Source organism: Monodon monoceros, unplaced genomic scaffold (assembly GCF_005190385.1).
Source record: "Monodon monoceros isolate NGI ecotype Baffin Bay Population unplaced genomic scaffold, NGI_Narwhal_1 Super_Scaffold_21, whole genome shotgun sequence".
Classification (NCBI taxonomy): domain Eukaryota; kingdom Metazoa; phylum Chordata; class Mammalia; order Artiodactyla; family Monodontidae; genus Monodon; species Monodon monoceros.
In genome coordinates this window covers 140,361,363-140,385,784 of record NW_021703778.1, presented here as the reverse complement: position 1 = coordinate 140,385,784, position 24,422 = coordinate 140,361,363, and the positions used below count along the sequence as shown (strand labels likewise).

At 43.4% G+C, this 24,422-nt stretch overlaps 1 protein-coding gene across 2 annotated transcripts; it reads right to left on the bottom strand.

Moving 5' to 3' along the window:
• Positions 1–2,166: 2,166 nt before the first annotated feature.
• On the bottom strand, positions 2,167–12,218 carry RDH12 (retinol dehydrogenase 12). 2 transcript variants are annotated; one of them, XM_029238438.1, is made up of 7 exons: positions 11,921–12,218; positions 10,373–10,491; positions 9,740–9,895; positions 8,606–8,710; positions 7,561–7,770; positions 5,710–5,899; positions 2,167–2,988 (listed from the first exon to the last, which is right to left on the bottom strand). In XM_029238438.1, exons 1-7 carry the CDS (start codon positions 11,986–11,988, stop codon positions 2,886–2,888), a joined length of 951 nt encoding a protein of 316 aa, XP_029094271.1. In that variant the 5' UTR covers positions 11,989–12,218; the 3' UTR covers positions 2,167–2,885. The 2 variants fall into 2 exon arrangements, with proteins under 2 accessions (XP_029094271.1, XP_029094272.1); XM_029238439.1 differs by lacking the exon at positions 7,561–7,770 and having other exon boundaries at positions 2,361–2,988; positions 11,921–12,137.
• Positions 12,219–24,422: the final 12,204 nt, after the last annotated feature.

Sequence of the window (24,422 nt, the reverse complement as noted above, 5' to 3'; positions counted from 1 at the left end):
TTCTCCAGCCCCTGTACTCCAGACTGAGGCTATCAGCCCCCTGCCCCCAGAAATTGGCCCCAAGCTTTCTGAGTCTCTTAGAAAAAATACAAAGAGGTTTTTCAAATTTCAGACTTCAGATATTTGATACAAGTCAAGAATCGGATGAACTTCATTAAGCCAATCATACTAGCAAGTAATCTGGCAAACAAAAAAGTATAAAATGTAATAGCCCAAAGGATTCCAAACACACACACTCTAAGGATTCCATGTATTTTAAAGAACAATCTTTTGAATGTTGTTAGCATTCTGTTCTCTGAAAAAGATGTTCTAGAGAGAGAAGATTCCAATTTGATAAAAAATGACTATATTTGTTTTTTAATTTTATTTATTAAACTACAGTTGATTTAAAATGTTGTGTTAGGGCTTCCCTGGTGGCGCAGTGGTTAAGAATCCACCTGCCAACGCAAGGGACACAAGTTCAAGCCCTGGCCCAGGAAGATCCCACATGCCACAGAGCAACTAAACCCATGCACCACAACTACTGAGCCTGCGCTCTAGAGCCCATGAGCCACAACTGCTGAGCCCGTGTGTCACGACTACTGAAGCCTGCGCGCCTAGAGCCCATGCTCCGCAACAAGAGAAGCCACAGCAAGGAGAAGCCTGCGCACGGCAACGAAGAACCAAAGCAGCCAAAAATAAATAAATAAAATAAATAAATTTATTTAAAAATTTAAAAATAAATAAGTAAAATGTTGTGTTAGGTTCAGGTGTACAGCTTCAGATTCTTTTCCAGTATAGGTTATTACAAGATATTGAATATAGTTCCCTGTGCTATTCAGTAAATCCTTGTTGTTATCTATTTTACATATAGTGGTTTGTATATGTTAATTTCATACTCCTAATTTGTCCTTCCCCCTTCCCTTTCCCCTTTGGCAACGTTTGTTTAAAATTACTGTATTTGGGCTTCCCTGGTGGCACAGTGGTTAAGAATCCGCCTAGCCAATGCAGGGGACACAGGTTCCAGCCCTGGTCCAGGAAGATCCCACATGCCGTGGAGCAACTAAGCCCATGTGCCACAACTACTGAAGCCCGCGCGCCTAGAGCCCGTGCTCGGCAACAAGAGAAGCCGCACAATGAGAAGTCCGCGCACCACAGCGAAGAGTAGCCCCTGCTCGCCGCAACTAGAGAAAGCCCGTGCGCGGCAACGAAGACCCAACGCAGCCAAAAATAAAATAAATAAATTTTAAAAATAAAATAAAATATCTACCCAACCCCTCAAAAAATGTTATGGGGGAAATAGATGAAACAAGATTGACAAAATGTTAACGACGTTGAAGCTGGTGACAGGTAGGTACGTGGGGTTTTTCATGATACTATTTGCTTTACTTTCATCTATTTGAAAATTTCCATAGTAAAATGGATTTTTGTTTGTTTTTTAAGTCTACTTGCTATGGAAGGAAAGGGAATTTTTGTCACCACACGCCCTTTGGATGCTTTCAAACTGGAAGCAATAACATAACTTCTTGGGTCAATTGGCTAAAAGATTTGGCATGTCTCTCTGCTCTTCTTGGAGAACTTCAGCACTTAAGGCAAGAAACAGGTCACCCAAGGCCGCAGCAGAGGAGAGCAGGGAGGCCAAAAGAGAAAAGAGCTATGATTTTAGGCAGAGGGTTTATCAGAGCTTGGTTTTTCTGCATCTGTGTATCAAATTAAATGAAGTCCTCTACTACCTCTGGGCTTAATCTATAGTGAAGCTCAACATCTGTATAATTTAAGTCACTCCTATCACTTCTTAGATAATCAAATGTGAGAGCTGGAAGAAACTGGAGAAAATACTCAACTGAACCGTCTTATTCTGCACCCAGAGGAGATATTATAAGAAGGTTATGGGTGGGTGGGTAGGGTGAGATAGTACTCATTAAACTTGGTTTCAGGACTTCCCTGGTGGTCCAGCGGTTGAGACTCTGTGCCCCCAATGCAGGGGGCCTGGGTTTGATCTCCAGTGAGGGAACTAGATCCCACATGCTGCAACTAAAGATCCTGCACGCCACAACAAAGATCCCACACGCAGCAACAAAGACCCGGTGCAGCCAAATAAATAAATAAATAATAAGACAAAACAAAACAAAAACAACAACTTGGTTTCATTTCTCCCTTGCTACCCTGAGAGAATAAATAAGGCAATAAGGTGAATGTGCAGTCTTTATTTTCTCTAAAAATTGAGGTAAAAGGGAACTCTTTAGAAAAAGAAACCATCTACATTGAAAATGGGACGGTCCAAACTTACACAATATGTTAATTATATCTCAGTAAAGCTGAAATAATCTGTTTTTAATTTTTTAAAAAGTACTGGAAAAAGAAAACAGGAAGGTCCAGCTTTACATCATTGCTCCAGGATGCTCAGAGGAAGGAACTAAAATCAGCCAAGGTTGAGCCAAGATTTTCCTGAGTTGGTCGACTCCAAATTAATGTTTCAAAGAGGAAAGAGATCAGTCAAGAGTTTTTGAGTCTATAGTCCCTGGAAAGAAGTGACGTTGATGCTCCTGTCATCTCAGCTGAGCATGCTAGCTGGTCTTGGTAAGGAAATTGACCCAATTTCCGAGGTTCTTCTGCCATCCCTGTGCCCAGCCTGGCATCTGCCCAGTCCTCCTGGTCCGAGAGGGTGGCTGACTCTGCAAGTCTTGGCGAAGAATACTCTGTAGGTGTGACTGTCTCGTGCCATGAGCCAGCCTCACGAGAGGGTTGGGTGTGCGAAGATTTCTAGAAGGGTCAGGAGTATCAGAGCAGGGCAGGATTCGCAACAGCAGCCAGCCAGGACAATCCTGCAGGGTGGGCCTTCTCCTCGGTCCCCTTTCCTTACAGCGTGGACTGAGCCTCATACAGCTGTGCCTATTCCATCGGCTCTACTCCCACTGGATTCCCAGCAGCTCACAGCTGACGTTCCACAAGCGCTCAGCCGTTTTGTTATTCCGGGCCCTTGGAGACACCCAAGTCTTCTTGCAGTCACTGGAGGGCATAGAAAGGGGGTGAACATCCAGGAGTGAAAATGGACAGTCTGGAAAAGTTTATGTCCTCTTCTTCAGAATATATTTCTAAATGTGTAATAAGATACATTAGATAAAAAGAAACTAACTGTATTGAAATGCAGTTTTAAAATATTTCCTTTTCTTTTTTGTACTGACTTTAAAAAAATTTTAATTTTATTGGAGTGTAGTTGATTTTCAATGTTGTGTTAGTTTCAGGTGTACCTCAAAGTAATTCAGCTATACATATACATATATTCATTCTTTTTTAGATTCTTTGCTCATATAGGTTATCACAGAATACTGAGTAGAGTTCCCCATGCTATACAGTAAGTCCTTGAGGGTTATCTATCTTATATAAAGTATAAAATATTTTAAAAACAATGTGTGGTATAGTAATGTGTTCTGTTAGAAGAGCTAGCACTGGGTCTAATCACTACCAGATTTCAAAGTATTGGCGAGAAGTGACATCCTGAGGTATCTGCAACAATTGCAATGTGACATGAAATTATTTATAGTTTTCTTGGGGACAAAGTCACCAGTATCACTACTACTGCAGTTCACTTCCTACATTCATAATCAAAGGAAATGGCAAATTTCAGATGGAGGTTAGTGAAACTAAAGGTGAAATTATCTTTCCATCCAGGTTTGAAGACCCCTTAAATTCTATCCACAGACCCCTTGTGTCCCATGAACCCGACTAAGCACCCCTGTTTTGTTTTGGGGTGAGCAGGGTTGGGGCAGAGCACACTGTTCATGGTGTTTTTCTTTAAATAGAAGTTTTGGACTTCCCTGATGGCACAGTGCTTAAGAATCCTCCTGCCAATGCAGGGGACATGGGTTCCAGCCCTGGTCCGGGAAGATCCCACATGCCGCGGAGCAACTAAGCCCATGCACCACAACTACTGGGCTTGTGCTCTAGAGCCTGTGAGCCACAACTACTGAAGCTCACACACCTAGAGCCTGTGCTCTGCCACAAGAGAAGCCACCGCAATTAAGCCTGTGTGCCACAACGAAGAGTAGCCCCCTCTCACTGCAACTAGAGAAAGCCCACGCACAGCAATGAAGACCCAACACAGCCAAAAATAAATTTTAAAAATTTAAAAATTAATTAAAAAAAAACTGGGATCATACTGTACCTAGTTTGGGGAGGATACCTTTCTCTTGTTAAAAATGTACAATTTTAATTTTACAAGTAATGAATTAATATATAATCTTTAAAATTTATTTTTAAATAATAAAGGAATACCTAGAGTAAAAGGTTAAAATCCTCCTTCACACTGCCCCCCGCCCCCCGACTCTTCCTCAAACTCCCTGGAAGTAACTACTACTGTGTAGTAGTTTGCTGTGTATCCTTTCAGACTGTTTTCTATGCATTTACAGTGAATAATTATATAGTTCTATATTTCATTTCTTTCTGATAATATTATATCACTAACATTTTCCCATTAATTGAATATTATTCAAAAATACTTTTATACAGTGACTGTATTATATTTTATCACATGATTAAGGAGGGGTGTTAAACACCCAGACTCCAGGGTGGCATTGTCTAGTAGAAATATGATGCGAACTACAAATGTGAACCACATGTGTAACTTTAAATTTCCTAATAGAAATTTTAAAGTATTTTTTTAAAAAGTGAAAAGAAATAGGTGAAATTAATTTTAGTAGTATATTTTATTTAACCCAACATAGCCAAATTATTTCAGCATGTAATCAATATAAAAATTAATGAGATATTTTACATTTCTGTTTTTCACACTATGTCTTCAAAATCTGCTGTACATTTCACACGTACAGTATGTCCCAGATTGGACTAGCCATATCTCAAGTGCTCGGTAACCACACTGAACAGCACGGCTCTAGAGCCAGGCTGCCTGGGTTTAAATCCCAGGCCTACCGCTTATAAACGATATGACCCTGAGCAAGCTAATTTTTCTGTGCCTCAGTTTCTTCATCTGTAAAATGGGGACAATAATACGATCTACCTTTCAGAGTTGTGATGATTATATGAATTAATACACGTAAAAGTTAGAACAGTGCCAAACATGTAAGAGCTCAAGCAACATTAGCTATGATCATTTATCCATTCCCCGATTGTTGGACACTGAGGCTACTTCCAATGCTTCACTTAATAAATGGTGTACCAGTGAACCATCTTGAACAAAGTGGGACAGAAAAGCAGACTGGGCTGGATCAAGTCATGGAATAGGAAGAGATGTAATCCTGGGCTTCCCTATATTCCCAGACTCTGATTGCCCATTGAGTTTGTGATAAACCTCAACATCAAAGTGTCTATTTTTATGTTCCAACAGATAGCGCCAGTCTTCGCAGCTTTGGGAGAAGTGTCCCTAGAGTTCACACTAGGGACAGGTGACTTTGCCCTGGAGTTTCGTGCTATGTGTCATTTAAAAATTCATGAAGGAAGTCAGCCAAAAGCTTCAAGGAAGAGAAAAAGGCTCTACAAAGGCTTACCTGGAAATGTGGCACACAGGTTTGAAACAGAGCCATAAAACCAACTTTTGCCATGTTTCAAATGTAAGTTTCCTTAGAAAAGTAACAGCATTTGGTCTACTGGCCCAACGTGAACCTGGATTCCCCCATCAGGCACAAACTTGGCCACTGGGGGAGCCCACGGAGTCCTATGCCTGCCTCACCATGCACACAGGTGATGGGGAGAACGCATGCGGCCTCTGCGCACCTGAAGTACTTGCCGCTCAGGGGCTCCAAGCCCTCAGCCAGGGCGCAGTGCAGGCTGGTCTGGGCCCCCTCCCTTGCCGTCTTGAGGAAGGGGGAGAAGAGCTGCCAGAGCAGGCACAGCAGGAAGGAGTGTCGGACCAGTTCGGAGCGGACGATGCCTGGGTGCACTGCGTAGGTGGTGACCCCTGTGCCTAGGGCAAAAAGGGCACAGTTAGACCAGAGACACACTCCGAGGCCGGGGAAACAGCTCATCTCCTGCAGCAACATGCACGAGTGAGAAGGGACTTGGGAAACAGAACCCCAGTGTTCAGAAGACACCACCTCTAGCCAGGTAGAATCTCATGAGTAATTAATTGATCTTATCCAGAAAGATCTATAGCCTTCTCAGCCTTCTATGCTCCAAAAGGAATGCTTGGTTGAACATCCTTCTATTTTAGTGTCATCTTAATCTTTGGCTTAAATGGTATCTTTGGAATTTCTATTGGAGGGTCTTAGGGGCAGCAATCCTGTTAGAAGGTAGGAAGCTAGGACCTTGTTGTGAATTGCATTTGCCGGGCAAGCACATTTTATGAGGTGTAGATTGAGGGGTGTTGATGGAAATGATAAGAGTTAACATGCCCCCAAGACACCCCCGCCGCCTCCACTATTTTTAGTGCTTATTACGTACAAGGGCTGTGCTACATGTTTTATGTGTTATCTCATTTGACTCTCAAAGTGGTTCATGAGGTAGGTAATATTAAGAAGCCCATTTACAGCTGAGGAAACCGAGTTCTCATCACAGACAGGTTAAGTAAATTGCCCAAGGTCACACCTGGCTGGTTGCAGGGCCAAGGTCTGAACCTCGATGTAGAGTAAAGAGCATAGACTTCTGATTGCCTGGATTTGAATCCTGGCTCGCCTCAGAATTAATATATCTTGCTCAGGCAAGTTTCTCAAGATATCTGCGCCTACCTCTTCTTTTGTAGGGAGGGGAAAAATAATAGCACCTACCTCATAGGAATAGTGTATTAAATGAGTTGAGACACAGATAGTATATGGCACACACAAACTCTCAATTATTGTTGTCATTATTAGTATTCATTTAAATGATTACCCTATTCTTCTACTTTCTGCATTCTGATAGTAAATACCATTTTCCCCAAACTCTGGCTTATTCACTGTAGCAAATGGTCCTCCAGATTCACAGATGTCAGTGTCAGAAGCTCAGCAAAAACTCCAGGGGAGCACAGAATCATAGGATCAAGAGTGGCCTCACCTCATTTTACAGTTGAGGGGAGAAGTCAAGGGAGGTTAAAGGGACATGTTTGTAGACACACGTGGCTACTATGTGGTAGAACAAGAACTCAGACCCAAGTATGTGAAACCCTGACTCCAGGCAGTGAGTGGCAGCTCTGTAGCTCAGCTCACCCTGTAAACCTCAGCAATTGGCACAGCAAAGGAAGCACCCTGGTTTAAAGCAGAGTCCCCACTTTTCAGTCCTCACTCCTTCACTTGCCATATAATCTTGGGCCGGCCGCTTCTTTGGACCTCAGTTTGGACCCATAAAATAGTGAAAACAATACCTACTCTGCCTGTTGCAAGAGGTTGTTGTGAAAAATCAGATGAGATGATAAATACGAAATAAGATGTGACAAAGCATATAAGGTTTATAGGTTCCTGACCTATGTTCAGTTTTAAGCTTCCCAAGGGCAAGGACTCTGTTTTTACTCAGTTTTATAACCTCATTCTCCTTAGTGCACAGAGCTGCCACTGAAATGGGCACGTTTGACATCCTGACTTCAGAAGTTTCTGTGAACCTCTAATCTGGACTGAAGCCCCTGCTTCTTAACCCTGGCCCTTTCTCTAGACTTACCTTGGAGCCTCTTGGCCAGCTCACGAGTAAAGAGCACATTGGCCAGCTTGCTGTGGCAATAAGCAAAACCCCGGTTGTAGGACTTCTCACCCTGGAGGTCATGGAAGCGAATCTTGCCAGCATGGTGGACCACTGATGACAGGTTCACCACCCGTGCAGGAGCGGACTCCTTCAGCTGCCCCAGGAGCAAGTGGGTGAGAAGGAAGTGGCCTGTGAGGAGAGCCAGCAGAGGAGATTGAAGAGTGGAACGGCAGCCTGGGCTCGGGGTGTGGGAGCTGATGTATGACAGGGCTTCATCACTAGCTCACTATCTTCTGGGTGTGAACATTTTGATACCATGAGTAACTTAGTGCTAATGGTCAGTCAGTCTGAGTTAGTGGAGTCCTCAAGGCAAGGGCCAGAGCTGGACTCCAGGTAAGGCAATATATACGTAATCTGTTGTTATTTGTTCCTCTGTCCTTGCCCCGGTCAGGAGCAACTGCTAGCTTCTGACATCCCCCGTCTGGTTATGATCACACAACTGTGGGCATGTACAGAAGGAAGGATGGAATAGTCAGGGAAAATAACTTTTGCCGAGGATCAGAGAACCTGTTCTGTGATCCCCTCACTAGAGCCATTGCCTCGAGCTATGAACACTAGCCTCTCTCATACCTCAAGTCCTCAAGGTCTGCCTCCACGATGGACCAACCCTTGCTTGCTTGGTCCTCAGTTATAAATATGACCCCCGCTCCAGCCAAACACGGACTTCACCCCCACTCCTGACCCTGCTTGGCAAGTCTTGCATTACCACAGTCCCATTCAAGAAGGACCTTCTTCTTCCTGGTATCTCCTATGTTTGGGGTTTCTTAACGGTATGAGTAGGATAAACTCTCTTTTTTGTACTGGTTAGGAGAGAGATAGTGAAAGAAAAACCAATACCTCCAGCCTAGCAGAATCTTGGTCTCTATGAGGACCAGTGGAGATCCTCAGCACTGGTACAGGGTCATCTCCCTACAGAGAACATGATGGCATATGCCTCGCTTTTCACTCACTCTAAGATACTCACCCAGGTGGTTGACTCCCAGGTGGGTTTCAAAGCCATCAGCTGTCTTGGAATATGGGCACATCATCACTCCTGCATTGTTGATCAGAATATGAAGCTGCTTTTCCTCTAAAGAGCACAACCAAGGAGACCATGTGGTTAGCAAGGAGTCAGCTAGCTGCCAGTCCTGAGTGTTTGTTCCTTGCGTTTGGACCTATCTCAGTGATATTCAGTAGCCACTGTCATTGGGTTTCTAATTTTTTATATATATATAAATTTATTTATTTATTTTTGGCTACGTTGGGTCTTTGTTGCTGCACATGGGCTTTCTCTAGTTGTGGCGAGCAGGGGCTACTCTTCATTGCGGTGTGTGGGCTTCTCATTGTGGTGGCTTCTCCTGTTGTGGAGCACAGCCTCTAGGTACATAGGCTTCAGTAGTTGTGGCACGCGGGCTCAGTAGCTGTGGCTCGCGTGCTCTAGAGCACAGGCTCAGTAGTTGTGGCACACGGGCTTAGTTGCTCCACGGCATGTGGGATCTTCCTGGACCAGGCAGGCAGGAATCTGCATTGGCAGGCAGATTCTTAACCACTGCACCACCAGGGAAGTCCTGGATTTCTAATTTTAGTTGCTGTTATCTTCCTGGACACCATTCATTCATTCATCCATTCATTCAGCAAATGTGTACTTAGCACTGACTCTGAGCTGGGCTGGACACTGGGCATACAGTGGTAAAATAAGACAGACATGGTTCCTGTCCCTCATGGATTTCATAGTCCTTGATAGAAGATGGTCATTTTCCAAGATACAGAAGAATATTGGCAGCAGCACAACTTCCTCTTGTGCCTATGGCCACAGAAGTTTGATTCTCAGGATGAAAGAAGAGAGTGGCATCAGGGCCACACCTCGATGGCAAGGTACAAGCCCAGGCAGGGAGCTGTCACCTCCACCATTCCCACTGCTGAGGCAAGGAGATGATAAGGATCCTGCCCAGCCTGTCCACCCGCCATCCCCGTGCCAATTCCCTGCCCTGCTGGTTCGTGTGGCAGAACCTGTGCAGTGGAATCCATGATGGGTCTGATGTAAAGGTCAGAGCTGGTCCAGGGTGGAGCAGCCACTCCCACACCCAGCTTCCTGCCTTTCTAACCCCCAGGGCCTCACCTGCCCGGAAGCCCTCAGCAAAGGCTCGGATGGATTTGGTATCAGATAGGTCCAGTTTCCGTACCAGCACCTGGGAGTTCTTTGTATCAGCTCGGATTTCACTGGCAGCAGACTCCCCCTTCAGTACATCTCGGCAGGCAATGTATACTCGGGCTCCTGGGGCCAAAACAAACAGACAGCAATGTGTTCAGACCCTGGGCTGAAGAAGAGTCGAGTAAGTGAATTTGGGACTGGTGGACAGAGCATTCCCCGCACCATCCCTAAAGCAGTGAGTGGCTGAATTGCCGCTTCCAGATTCTCTTGCTATCAGCTTAACCCCAGGCTGGGAACCCTGGTTTTTACACCCTGATATTTAACATGGCTTAGGATCTCCTTTTAGAATAACTGACCTCACCAATATTATACACGGACATCATTGTTTTCCTTACTTTATATAAATAGGGAAGGAGCAGGAAGGAAGGAAAGTTTAAGCCACAGAGTAAGTTGGTGTCACAGCTGGACTTGAATCCCAGGTTCCTTGAGTTCCTGACCAGAATTTCTAAGCCCAGGAGGAAAGATAAGGGAACGTGAGTAGAGTTCCTAGTGAGAAAGACAGGAGGTGCTGCCCTGTGGAAACGGAAAGGAAGGACTTGCCTCTGCGAGCAAGCTCTCTGGCTGTCTCCTTGCCGATGCCTGTGTTGGCACCGGTGATCACCACCACCTTCCCGGGAAGCTGCACATTTGTTCCACAGACCCCACCAGCAAAGAACTTCCTACAGGCAAGAGAAACAAAACATTTATGCACCATCCTTTCCAATCCCAGACTGAGATACATAAAATCCACCCAGCCTCAAAGAGGGATTTCTTTTCGTTGCTGTCAGGAGACTTAAAGAAGCTAATCTTCAGGGGACAGCGTCTCCCCAGTGGGTAAGGCAGTCTCCTGCTTATCAGCTCAGCTTGGGAGGTCACGTGCCCGGAAGCTACAAATGATCATGTGGGCAAATAGAATAAGTTCTCTTGAGCCAGGGCCAATGGTTCCTTGTTAAACAACAAAGATAGCTCACTCCTATCTCTAGAGGTTCCCAGAGGTCATCTTCCTTCTCTTTCCTGCCCTTAAAACACGAGGGGGATGGGCATTAGTGGAATCAGTGGTCCTGAGCCCTCACCTTCAATAAGCATCAATGGTGAGTAACCGATGAACAGCACCTCCAGGGTCCCATATAGAAATACGGCTCTTGGGCTGCCTCTCCAGTTTTAGAGAGCCAGAATATTCTGCCATCCCACTAGAGATTTCATACTCGCCATCCATGCACAGAGAGAAAACCTCCCTTGTTCAGACCTCTGTGCAGAGAGCATCCTTTTACATAGAGTTGACTTGATAAGTTCCCAAAAATAGGACAGGAGGAAGTAAAGCTAACATCACCTGAGCATCATCCAACTGCCAAGCACTAGGCTAGGCATTTTCCAAGGGAATTTAATTCTCTCAAGCACTCTGTTATTATCCCCACATTACAGTGGAGAAAGCTGAGGCTCAGAGAAGTTCAAGTCACTTGCTAATGGTGGCAAAACTGGAACCCAAACCCAGCTTTCTATGACGGGACCTAGAGCAACACTCTGTCTCTGATACGTCCATTTAACCTTCTTTATCATCAACAATCTCTACTCATAACACACATTTCTTTGACATCTTCAGAAATCCCACAGCAAAAGAGCCAACCCCAAACGTTAGTTGAGGGTAGTCTCAAAGGGAAGAGAGTTTGTTTCCTTCCCCAGATGCCTGGTACTTAACAACTGAGTCCCTCGGCAATGACCACCCACCGTAACGCAGCAGGGCCACCTTGACTAGGGACGGTGAAGAAAGGGAGACCTTCAGAGGAACCCAAGGGAATGGAGTGAAAGAGCAAGGACTCCCCCATAAGATGTCTGTCAAGCTACTTAACAGAGTCATCAACTCAGCCTTCCACTAGCATCAGAATTCAAACCCGCCCCTCCTCTCCCAGCCCCAGGTGCTTCCTTCTCGTTTTCCACCACAGTATTCATAACTACCTCCTTCCTTCCTGCTTTTCCTGCCTGACTTTCTCTCCCTTGGCCTCCATCCCTTTCTCTTCCTTCAGCAGCTAAGAACTCATCTTCTTACAAGCTCCGTGGCTCCCAATTCAGGGCTTTGTAAACTATTGAATGAGTTACTGAATTAAGACAAACCTGATGGATGGAGCTGTCACATACAGGAAAGAAAGGAAGGAGGTGAGCAGTCCCAAGAAAACCAGCATCTTTTCAACTTCTTTAGTTGCTGCTGCTTTACCAAGAGCAACTTTGACTCCAACTCTGGCTCGGGCTCCACCTGGTCTGGCTCCAACTCTTGGCTGCTTCTTGCTGCTTCTCTTTCCTCCAGCTCCTCTCGCTCCTGGGTGTTCAGCAACAGCCTGACTCTAAGCGTAGCCCAGAATCCTATTTAAATCCGAGAGCTGTCAGAGCACAGCCTGCTGGGAGATGTAGTCCTGGGAGAGAAGGATGGAGAAAAGAGCAGAGCCTCACACTTACTGGCAAAGAGAATGAGGGGAGATGGAGAACTGCCCCTAACATTCCCACCGTCAGTCATTTCTCTTATCTAGGGAATGTGTTCCCTCCACCATCCTCACTTCCATTCCTGCAAAATAGAATATTTTTAACTTTAGCAGCAGACCCCATGATACTTGAAATACAGTGTGATTAAAATAGACAGACAAGGAAGAAACCCCCAGGAGAGAGGTGAGAGAATTCAGGAGAGTGTTTCCCTTGGTGGGGAAGGGGTAGAGACTGGGGTGGGGTATGTTAGGATCTCCTGGGGGGGGGGCTGGTAGTGTTCTGTTCTTTGGGGGGGGTTGCTATTACACAGGTGTGCTCACTTTGTGAAAATTCACTGAGTCACACACCTGATTTGTGCACTTGACTGTGTTTTATGTTCTGTTTCAATGAAGTTAGCACACACATGTATTGTACATGCCAAAGAAAAGGTATAGTGTTTCAGTGCATGGGCTCTTAGCGTGGACTTCCTGGTTCAAATCTCAGCTGAACTGCTTACCAGATGGGTGGCCCTGGGCAAGTTACTAAACCTCTCTGTTAACTCACTTTCCTCACTTGCATAATGGCATGATAAAATATACACCTACCTTTTTAAGTATTAAATTAATTAAATAGGTAGGAAATTTGAGACGGAGACTAGCACATAGTAGACACTGTATAAAAGTTGGCTGTTCAGGGACTTCTCTGGTGGCTCAGTGGTTAAGAATCCGCCTGCCAATGCAGGGGACACCTGTTCAAGCCCTGGTCTGGGAAGATCCCACATGCCGTGGAGCAGCTAAGCCTGTGTGCAACAACTACTGAGCCTGCGCTCCAGAGCCCGCAAGCCACAACTACTGAAGCCCACACGCCACAACTACTGAGGCCCGGGCGCCTAGAGCCCATGCTCCGCAACAAGAGAAGCCCCTGCAATGAGAAGCCCGCACACCACAACAAAGAGTAGCCCCCACTCGCTGCAACTAAAGCCCGCACGCAGCAACGAAGACCCAAAGAAGCCAAAACATAAATAAATTTAAAAAAAAAAAGAAAAAGAATTGAGCTTCCCTGGTGGTCCAGTGGTTAAGACTCTGCACCTCCACTGCAGGGGGCACAGTTTCCCTGGTCAGGGAACTAAGATCCCGCATGCTGTGCAGCAAGGCCAAAAAATGTATATATAGAGAGAGAGTTGGCTGTTATGATTAGCTGTATTGATTTCTGTCCTACTTGCTTTATTCAAGGGTTTAGTGTAGAAAAGGGAGAGGTAATGAATGCAGGTGATGTTTCAGTTGAATGCTATTAAAGATGACAGGAAAGACGAGAAACAAACCAAGCAGAAACTCTCAGTGCCCTCTGGAGGTGTGTGAGGGGATGGGAGGAGGATACGTAGGGTTCACAGCCTTTGCTCACTCAGTATTCCTCTCCTGGACATGACTCCAAGAGTCATGCCCCAGATCTGCTCCTTCCTGCAAAGCTAGAGGAGGCTCCAAGAAGACACGAGTGATGAAAGAGGACTCCTGTGGCAGGCAAGTGCCCACTCCTTCATTCATTGATTGATCCATCCATTTAACACACACTTATTGAGCATTTCTTTGTTCCATTCCTGCCACTTGCAAATCCCAAGAACCTGAAGAACAGAACAAGGAGTAGTCAGATCATTCCCAAAGGGAATCCCTCTTGACTCCCAGGTTGCCTCTCCCATCTCTTCACGCTTCTCCTGCTCTGGGTCCAGTTCACTGCAGCAATGTCAGCTGCAAATACTGCAGAGTCCCAGAAGCCCCTGAGGGGAACTTTCTGCTGGTGTTCCCCAATGCCTTCCCCCTAGTGGATGTCTGCTGGGCAGACATCCTTAAACTCAGTGAATACACACTTAAGATTTGTGCATTTCACTGTATTTCACCCAGTGCAACCAAATAAATAAATAAAATAGATATTTAAAATTAAAAAGAAGATATATTGTACAACACAGTGAATATAGCCAATATTTTATAACTATAAATGGTGTATAACTTTAAAAATTGTGAATCACTATATTGCACACCTGTAACATATAACATTGTACATCAACTGTACTTGAATAAAATAAAAAATAAAATTAAAAAAATCTAATTGCCACAAAGATCACAAAGTCCAGAAAATTATATTTTTATTAACTAACTGCCTGACATGCTTAATGATATTTTTTCTCTATTTTTTGGCTGCATAGTTCTGATGGCCTCTTGCTGTGACAATGATTTTCTAAATACCATTTTCCATAGACAGAATTAAAAGATAATTCAGCCTTACCTCTATCATGGATGATCAAGTTTGTTTAAAAAAATTTTTATTTTTAAGGGTTACAGAAAAGTTGCAAAAATAGTACTGAAAGATCCCAGGTACCCTTCATACAGCTTCCCCTAATGTTAACATCTTAAATAATTTTAGTGCAATGATTAAAACTAGGAAATTAACATTTGTATAATAATATTAAGTAAACTGAAGGACTTATTCTATTTTCACCAGTTTTCCCACTAATGTTCCATTTCTTGAACAGGATCTAACTCAGGACCCCACACTGCATTTAGTTGTTAGGTACAATGGCAGGTTTGAAGAGTACTGGCCAGTTATTTTGTAGAATGCCTCTAAATTTGGGTTGTCTGATGTTTTCTCATGCTTAGATTGAGGTTTTATTCAAATTTGTTTTGAATTATTGATAGTTGCATAAATTATGCGCTTTCATACACAGTCACATACACTCGTGGTTTGTAGTATTGCCACCCTAGAAACGGAAATTCTGATGAATTATTTTTCATGTATTCACACCAAAAAAACAAGAAAAAATGGTACATTTGTAATTGTATATGCTGCATTATTGAATAATTTCCATTTTGACTGGGCATTGATAAGAACAAAACAGTCCACATTCCACTTACCTTTTACACTTCTGATGATTGGAAGAATTTTCCACTGATTAGCTTCTAGCTCCATACATTTCAAATCTTATTACTGGTATCCTATCCACATACTTACAGTGCTGGGCACCATCGGACCACATTCATACTATGATATGACATCTGGCTCCCCTACACCCACCCCTAACAATCAACATGGAGATTTCTTTTCAGAGCAGTGAAAAGCAAAACATAAGTTTAAGGTCTCATCAATTCACTCTGCCACATTTATTTTAACAATCCTTGATCACTGTGTTACATTTTAATGATAAGGTGTAATCAAATGTTAGTGAAATCACCCCATCTTTTGATTTTACATAAAGTTGGCTTAGATCCCTTTCCTATATCTATTGGGAAGACCAACAATCAATCTCCCGAAGATTTCTGTGAATTCACACATTGTGTGATTTTTCCAAGATTTGGGAAAATGGAGGGGGTTTATAATTCAGCAACATAATTGACTTAATACTAAACTTTAAACAGCCCTTTCTTAAAGTCCTTTGGTTACCCTGACACTGAAAAATTTTCACTGGTTACTTTTATCTATAAACTCTAGTTCCTGACATGTTTCTTACTAATACTACTCTTCTTTTCTTCCTCCCCTCCCCCTCTTCTTCTTTTCCTCCCCCCTCCCCCCTTCACCCTCCCTTCCCCCCCCCTTCTTGTTTTCTTGAGGCACAACTGACAAATAAAATTGTAAGATTTAAAAATTTTTATTTTATTGAAATATAGTTGATTTAAAGTGTTGTGTTAATTTCAAGTATACAGCACAGATATTGTTATACACACCCACACACATATGTGTGTTGTGTATATATATATGTATATATATATTCTTTTTCAGATTCTTTTCCCTTACAGGTTATTACAAAATACTGAGTATAGTTCCCTGTGTATACAGTAGGTCCTTGTTGGTTATCTATTTTATATATAGTAGTGTGAAAATTGTAAGATATTTAAAGTATGCAATGTGACGATTTGTTAACTGTCTTCTTTAGGGAGTCTTATCTTTGTTCCTTTTTGACCATTCACCCAAACCCCCAAATTCCTTTATCTTCTCATGCGAGGCAGTTTAGCTATTTCTTTATTAAACTGTCTCCATTGGGTACCTGTTGCCTTCCTAAAGGTGTTATAAATGTTTTTTTCCCAAACCAAGAGAGTTATCACCTCCAGGAGAAGCTATATTTTCCAGTTTTTAAATGTCTTTTCATCCTACTTCTTACCTAGAGTAAATATTAATAAAACAAAATTTGTACCACTTTGTAACCATGATGCATAGCAAGAGGGAGGAGAGCATGAGAGTTAGACCCACAGGTTGCGGGGCCAGATTTCCTGGGTCAAAATCCTGACTTTCCTCAACAATAAAAAGATAAATAACCCAACTGAAAATGGGCAAAGGATCAGAGTGGACATTTCTCCAAGGATACGTGCCTAAAAATAAAATGGCCAATAAGTACATGGAAAGATGTTCAGCATCATTAATCATCAGAGGAATGCAAATCAAAACCACAAAGAGATACTACTTCATACCCACTTGGATACTAAAATCAATACACAGATGATAACAAGTATTGGCAAGGATGTAGAGAAACTGGCAACATACACCGCTGATACGAATGTAAAATAGCTTCTTTGGCAAACAGTCTGGTAGTTCCTCAAACAATTAAACATAGTGTTAATATATGATCTAGCAATTTCATTCCTAGGTACATCTACAAAATAAATAAAAATATATCTCTACACAGAGACTTGTTCCCAAGTGTTTATAGTAGCATTATTCATAATGGCCCCAAAGTGGAAATAACCTAAACTGTGCATCGACTGGTGAACGGCTTAAGAAAGTATGGTATGTCCATACAATGAACTATTGCTCAGCCATAAAAAGGAATAAAGCACTAATATGTACTACAATGTGGAAGAATCTTCAAAGCATTACGCTATGTGAAGAAGCCAGACACAGCCACATATTGTATGATTCCACTTTTACGAAATCTCTAAAGGCAGGCCCTTTGGAGAGAGAGAGTAGATTAGTTGCTGGCAGTAGCTGAGGAGAGGAAGGAATAGGGAGTGATTGGCAAAGGGTATAAAGTTTCTTTTGGGGATGATGAAAATGTTATGAAATTAGACAGTGGTAATGATTGTACAGCCTTGTCAATATAATGAAAACCACTGAATTGTATACTTTAAAAGGATGAATATTGTCGTATGTTAATTACAGCTCAATAAAAATTAATTAATTGATATTAAAATTTTTTAAACAATGCCCTCACACATATTTTGAATGATAACGATTTCAGTAATTTTACAGAAATACCAAATGAATAATTTCACGTGTAAAATATCCTTCTAGATTCCGTGCAAGAGCACAGTTTAAAGATGGCATACACTGTGGTTGCTGGGAAGGGGGGGCGGTGTGTGGGGAGGGTTGGACTGGGAATTGTGGAACTCGCGGATGCAAACTATTATATATAGAATGGATAAACAACAAGGTCCTATGTATAGCATAGGGAACTATATTCAATATCCTGTAATAAACCATAATGGAAAAGAAAAAAAAAATAAAGATGGCATACATTCTCTTGGTCTCTTGACAATTGGAGAGGTAGGTCTATGTGCCCCTCCTCTCTCTGAATCTTGGTGAGCTCTGTGTGACTGTAGTGTGACTTCTCTGACCAATAGACTACACGGAAGTGACGTTGTGCCAGTTTCCAAGCCCAGACGTTAAGAAATTTTCTATCTCTTTTTTTTTTTTTTTTTCTATCTCTTAAATATCATTCCTCGAGTTCTGTCATTTTGGAAGAAGTTGAACAAGCCTGCTGGAAAGACCACGGAGAGGCCCTGAGTCTATATGGAGAGGGAGAGTGGTCCATCTGAGTTCGGCTTCTAGCTATCCTCCCGAGATTCGAGACATGTGAGGGGAAGCCTTCTTGGACCAACCCAGACATCATCTGGATTACCCCATGGAGTAATTCCAGTCAACGCCACATGCAGGGGAAGAAACACCTAGCTGAACCCTGCCTGAGTTTCTGACCCACAGATCGTGAACATTATAAAATAAATTCTATTTAATCTTTATGTGTGGGTGGATTGTTACATATATAGTGTGTTGCAAAACTATAGATAACTGAAAAAACAGACTTAAGAGAACTGTCCTGGAGAATTCTTGCTAAGCCTGTATTTGCAAAATAATTTCCTTAAGCAATAGAAAGTAATAGATAGCCTTACTAATGAAATCTTACTCTGTATGGATTTATCTTTTAAATGAAAGCTTGGAAGAGACAAAGAAAATGATATGCCATAGATCAGTTCTATCGTGAACCCAGTATGTTGACTGGGTCATCTCCAAACATTGATTGAGCATGATAATGGAGCAAATTAATGAATATGCATGTTAGACAACTTTGCTGTTAACCAGTGATTTGTCCTGGCACCGACCTCCCCAGGAGCATGGTTTTCTCTAACAGCACCCGCGAGATTGGATGTAGGCATAAAGAAGGGTGGCGTCATTCACTAGATTCAAGGCACACACAGGGAGAGGCCAGGAAAGCCAAAGGCAGAGGTCTGGCAGGTGGTTGGAAATATAGGTCTGGAGCTCAGAGAAGTGTGGGCAGGAGAAATTGGTTTATTGAGCATTACAATTTGTTTGGGAGGACAGCAGCTGGGCATAAATCCAATTATCTCATTCTGCCTAAAAACCTTTCACAGGCTTGATTTCAGGATAAAGTTCGAACTCTAGCTTGGCACACAGGCCCTTCATGATCTGAACGTTGCCTGTCTCTGACCTGATCTACCATCCCTCACCCATCCCCACCCTTTGATATAGACTCATTCACGTTCTTAGAACACTGTGAGCTCCATCACACCATGTGCTTTCAAACCCATAGCTGGTATGCTTTGATCACCCCTCCTCCCCATCTACTGGCTCACTTGGCTCAACTGCCCCTCCTCCTGGCCCCTCGACTATCCCTTTCCTTCATCAGCTGGAGTTTTGTTTGCCTTCGCCTAGGAGTACTCCACTTCACTACTTGCAAATGCCCCGTGCTATTTGCACAACAGCCCTTATCACAGTGCATCCACACTGACAGTTTTCTTCGTCGTTGAAAGAACAAACATACCACACTGCACACAGGGTTGCTAAGTGAACATTCGCAAACATGAACCCATTGGTCTTCTCCCTGACCCAAGCCCACAATCCTCTCCCCTCCACACTTCTCACCGGAATTCCACTTTCATGAATAATAAACACCCTCACATCTTCAGCCTTTGTATCTCTAATATACCCCCAATTCCCGGCCTCAACTGAGAACTGGCTGTGTCCTGTGGACACCCCTTTGCCTGCAGTTTCTGAAGTGGAGGCTGTTTATTCTCCCTTATCCCACATGCCTCAGCTTCCCAGGGGCACCCCCACTTTCAGACCCTTCCTCCATCCTGACATGAAACGCCTGCTCCTTTGAGCCTCAAGTTATGAGGCTCCTCCTCTCTGACGCTGTCCTGGATTTACTTCCCTCCCATGTCTCTTTTTTCACAGATGATTTTGGTGTCTGGTTCTCAGCCTTCTCATCCTAACACTGCCATCGTCCAGGCGACTTAATTATCTTCATAGATGTGCCAGCACCTCCCTGGACCTTCAGGCCCTTGACCTCCTCCTCATCAGAAACCTTCTCTACCTCATTCCACCCCTCAGCCTGTCAACACCTGGAACCATCCACCTCTAAAATCCTGCATTCAGACAACCCCACCACAGCACCTCCTATTCATCTAGCTCTCTTGTGGCACGAATCCCAACATAAGTTATTGAACCCCAGGAGGACCTCCAGACCACTATAAGGCCCTGCTGTCATCACTTCCTTTTTTATCCAACTGAGATTTCATACTCATCACTTCAATAATTCCCTTGCCAATATCCTCCGCTCCCTGACCCCCTTGTCTTTCTGCCCTGAGAGCCTGAAAACTCCAACTCGGGATGAACCCATGCATTGGTCCTCTTTGTGCAGCTGGCTGATGAGAGCTGCTAGAGACAAATCACATCACCTTGCATGTTGATGCCATTATAAGTACATAGCCACCAACGTCACCCAGGGCTTCCAATGAAACTGTCCATCTTTTTTAATTTCCCTAATTGCCACCAACCTAATCGCCACAAAGATTATTTCAAACCTTCACTATCCCTCTTAAACTCCTTGCCTCAATTTCAACATGTATCCTGACCTCTTCACACACACACACACACACACACACAAATAGGGACCACCAGAAGGAATATTCTGCTACCAAGTTTAGAAGTCTACTTGAATTCATGCTCATCATATTTTCCTTTCGTCCTGAAGTGAATTTGTCTCTAGCCCATCATCTCCTGCTTTCTCAGAGACCTTACTCTATCATTTATTTCCTATCTCCCCTTTATCTTTAACTTTTTCCTCTGTGCTCTTTAAAAATGCTCCTACCAGGGAATTCCCTGGTGGTCCAGTGGTTAGGACGCCACACTCTCACTACCGAGGGCCCGAGTTCAATCCCTGGTCAGGGAACTAATCCCACGAGCCGCGCGGTGTGGCCAAAAAAATAAAATTAAATAAATAAAAATGCTCCTACCTTCCCACCTCCTCTTCCTGATACTAAACTCTTTTCTCCTCCCCAGCCTGAAAACGTTGGCTACATTTTCTAACTTTCTGCTCACCCCACAGCCTCCTCCAATCAGGCTCCCACCCCACCACTTCTCTGAAGCTGTTCTCCCCAAAGCCACCAATGACCAGTACAGTGCTGAATCTAGTGGACACGTCTCAGTTCTTTGTTGCCTGACTTCTCAGTAGCATGGCACACTTGATCAATACCTACTTCTATTTTTCACAGTTTTATTGAGGTATAATTCATATGCACACGTTAAAAGTATACAATTTGATGAGTTTTCACATTACCATACACTCATCACACAGTCTATCACCACCGTCAAGACAATGAACATGTCCATCATCCCAAAAGCTTCCTCATTCCCCTTGGTAAAACCCTCCCATTCCTCTCCACTTTCCCCCATCCCCGGGAAGCCACTGGTCTGCTTTCTATCACCACAGTCTATAACCTACAGTTGGCGTTTTCTAAGACTTTATATAAATGGAATCATTTTGGTCTGACTTCTTTTACTCAACATAGTTACTTTGAGATTCCTTCAGGCTGTTGAGTGCATTGAAAGTCTATTCCTTCTTATTGCTGAGTAGTATTCATTGTGAGGATGTATTACAATTTGTTTATCCATTCACCTGTTGATGGACACTCGGGTTGTTTCCTATTTTTTTATTATAACACAGAGTCTATGATCATTCACACACAAGTCTTTGAATGAATAAACTTCCATTTCTCTTGGGAAATTACCTAAGAGTCATATGATAGATGTATGCTTAACTCCCATTTAACTATTTGAGAAATTGCCCAACTGTTTTCCAAGGTGGTTGTATCATTTTGCATTCTCAGAAGGCGTGTACGAGAGTTCCATTTGCTCCACATTCTCATCAATACTTGATATGGTCAGTCTTTTTTATTTTAGCCATTATAGTAGGTATGTAGTGGCATTTTATTGTGGTTTTTTTTTGGTTTTTGTTTTTTGTTTTTTTGGGGGTTTTTTTTGCGGTACGCGGGCCTCTCACTGTTGTGGCCTCTCCCGTTGCGGAGCACAGGCTCCGGACGCGCACCGGGGCACGAACCCGTGTCGCCTGCATCGGCAGGCGAACTCTCAACCACTGCACCACCAGGGAAGCCTTTTATTGTGGTTTTAATTTGTATTTCCCTAAGGACTAGTGATATTGAGCACTTTAAAAATGTACTCATTTGCCATCTATATATCTTTTCTTCCTTCCTTTCTTTCCTTCTTTCCTTCTTTCTTTCTTTCTTTCCTTCCTTCTTTCTTTCTTTCTTTCTTCCTTTCTTTCATTTTTGGCTGTGTCTGGTCTTAGTTGCGGCACACGGGATCTTTGTTATGGCGCACGAGCTCTTCGTTGTGGTGCATGGGCTCCTCTCTCTAGTTACGGCACGTGGGCTCAGTAGTTGTGGCACACAGGTTCTCTAGTTGTGGCCCACGGGCTTAGTTGCCCCTCAGCATGTGGGATCCTAGTTCCCCAACCAGGGATGGAACCCGCATCTCCTGCATTGTAAGGCGGATTTTTAACCACTGGACCACTAGGGAAGTCTCTATGTATCTTCTTTGTTGAAGTATCTGTTCAAATCACTTGACCATTTAAAAAATTGGGTTGTTTTCTTAATCTTGAGTTTGGGGAGTTTTTAAAATATATATTCTGACTACAAGTCCTTTATCAAATATGTGATTTGCAAATATTTTCTCCCAGTCTTTATTTTTCAAAGAACAGGAGTTATTAATTTGAATGAAGTCTAACTTAATTTGTTCTTCTATGGATCATGCTTTTGATGTTGTACCCACTTCTTTAAATGCCTTTATAATGCATTCTATTACAGCACATCCTCTGGGTTCCCTCTGGTGCCAGTTATCAATTTATTGCCTTTCAGCTCCAATTCATCCTTTTTGCCTGCTTTACGAGAGTGGAAAATGACCCTTCTATTTTCTATATTCTCTTCTTTGGCATCTGGCACGATATTAGGCTTTGTCAATAGATGGCACTGGAGAGACACTGCGGAAGGAAAGGGGCTTGCTTTCTGGTTCTGTTGTGCTAGCTCTGCAGGCTTCTGCAGCAGGCTTGGCTCCCACAGTGCCAGGCTCCTGTGGTCCACGCAGCTTCTGCACCATCAAGTGCCTGGCTCCATCAGCATTCAGTGGCCGGCAGCGTCCCCCAGCAACCCTCCCCTCAGGTGGTTTTGTAGCAGAGCGCCTCCAGTGAGACACTTCCCTGTGGACAGCTTTCCCTAGCACAGTGGATTTCCAGCAAATTTCAGTGGTGCAGCAGACAGTGACTTCTCTGCCATTCAGCGTGCTATACTCTCCAGCAAGCCCTGGGCTTCAGGCTGGGAGTAGAAGGGGTCTTTTGGTTGGCAAACTGTGACCCACAGGCCAAATTCAGTCCACTGCCTGTTTGTGTAAATAAAGTTTTATTGGAACACAGCCATGCTCATTCATTTACATACTGTCTATGGCTGTTTTCATGTTACAGTAGCAGAGTTGGTAGCTGCAACAGAGATGACCCCCAAAGCCTAAAATATTTACTTTTCTTTATAAGGAAAGTTTAATCACTCCTGTACAAGCCAGTTCCTCATTATTCCAATACCCTGTTATGGTTAATAATTCTTCATATTAAACTTTCCGTGTTCAAATTTACTGTGTGGTTTCTCTAAGCTGCTCAGACCCAGGCTAATACACCTCCAACCTCTCTGTCCCCTTTTCACAGTCCATTTTCAGTCTTACCTTTCTCTACTTATCCCATAATTTGAGTGCTCCTCAAGGTCCTCCTCTGCACTTTCTCTAACTTCCTCTCCAAGTGACTCTTCTGCTTACCCATCTTCAGTCTTCAATTTTGTGGAATTGACTAAAGAAACCTCAGCTACAATTGGAGTGGGACAGGCCTATATGGGGAGCTCTCATGCCCAGCCATGCATCATCAATTACTCCAAACAGGAAGAGATGTTTGCCTACATCTCCCACAGGAAAGTGTTGCCTACATCACTATCCAGCAGGAAGAAGAAAACTCTCCACTGCCTACAGTCCGGCCAATCAGACTTTAGCAGCCCAACCAATGAGAAGCCTCCATACTTTGGATTCCCACCTTTCTCCAATGGACTCTTTGATTATCACAGCCCCTCCCACCCCCCTTTTGCTATAAAAGCAAGCTCCCCTTCCTTGTTCTCTGGATTTGCCCATGGGCCACCATAGTTTGCATATCTTGAATTGCGGGTTCCTATGGCTATTTCTGAATAAACTCGCTTTTGCTTGTAAATAACTCCCTATTACATTATTAAAATTGACAGGTTTAACCAATTGTTTTTAATCTGGGTTCTATGGATGAAATTGCATGCAAATTTTGTGTAGATGCCCAAATGTGCATATGTATAATAAGAAGTTCTCCAGCCTCATCTTTTGGCAACATGGCTCAGTCGTTAAGGGCACAGACCATGGATACAACCTGCTTAAGTTTGAATCCCAGCTCTGCCACTATGTCCTGGGCTAACGTATTTAGCCTTGTTGTTGTTTCAGTTTCCTTGTCTGTGAAATAGGGAAAATCATAGTACCTACCTCACAGAGTTGTTATGAGAGTCAAGGTAGTTAATAGATATAAAGCACTTGGGGG

Bases quoted from the DNA above. Each gene is read 5' to 3' on its own strand.
- RDH12 (XM_029238438.1), bottom strand. From the start codon at position 11,988: ATGCTGGTTTTCTTGGGACTGCTCACCTCCTTCCTTTCTTTCCTGTAT. The intron at 10,492-11,920 runs GTTTGTCTTAAT...TCTTGCCTGTAG, and splicing joins GTGACAGCTCCATCCATCAG to GAAGTTCTTTGCTGGTGGGG. The intron at 2,989-5,709 runs GTGCGCAGAGGC...TATGCCCTCCAG, and splicing joins CTGAGCGGCAAGTACTTCAG to TGACTGCAAGAAGACTTGGG.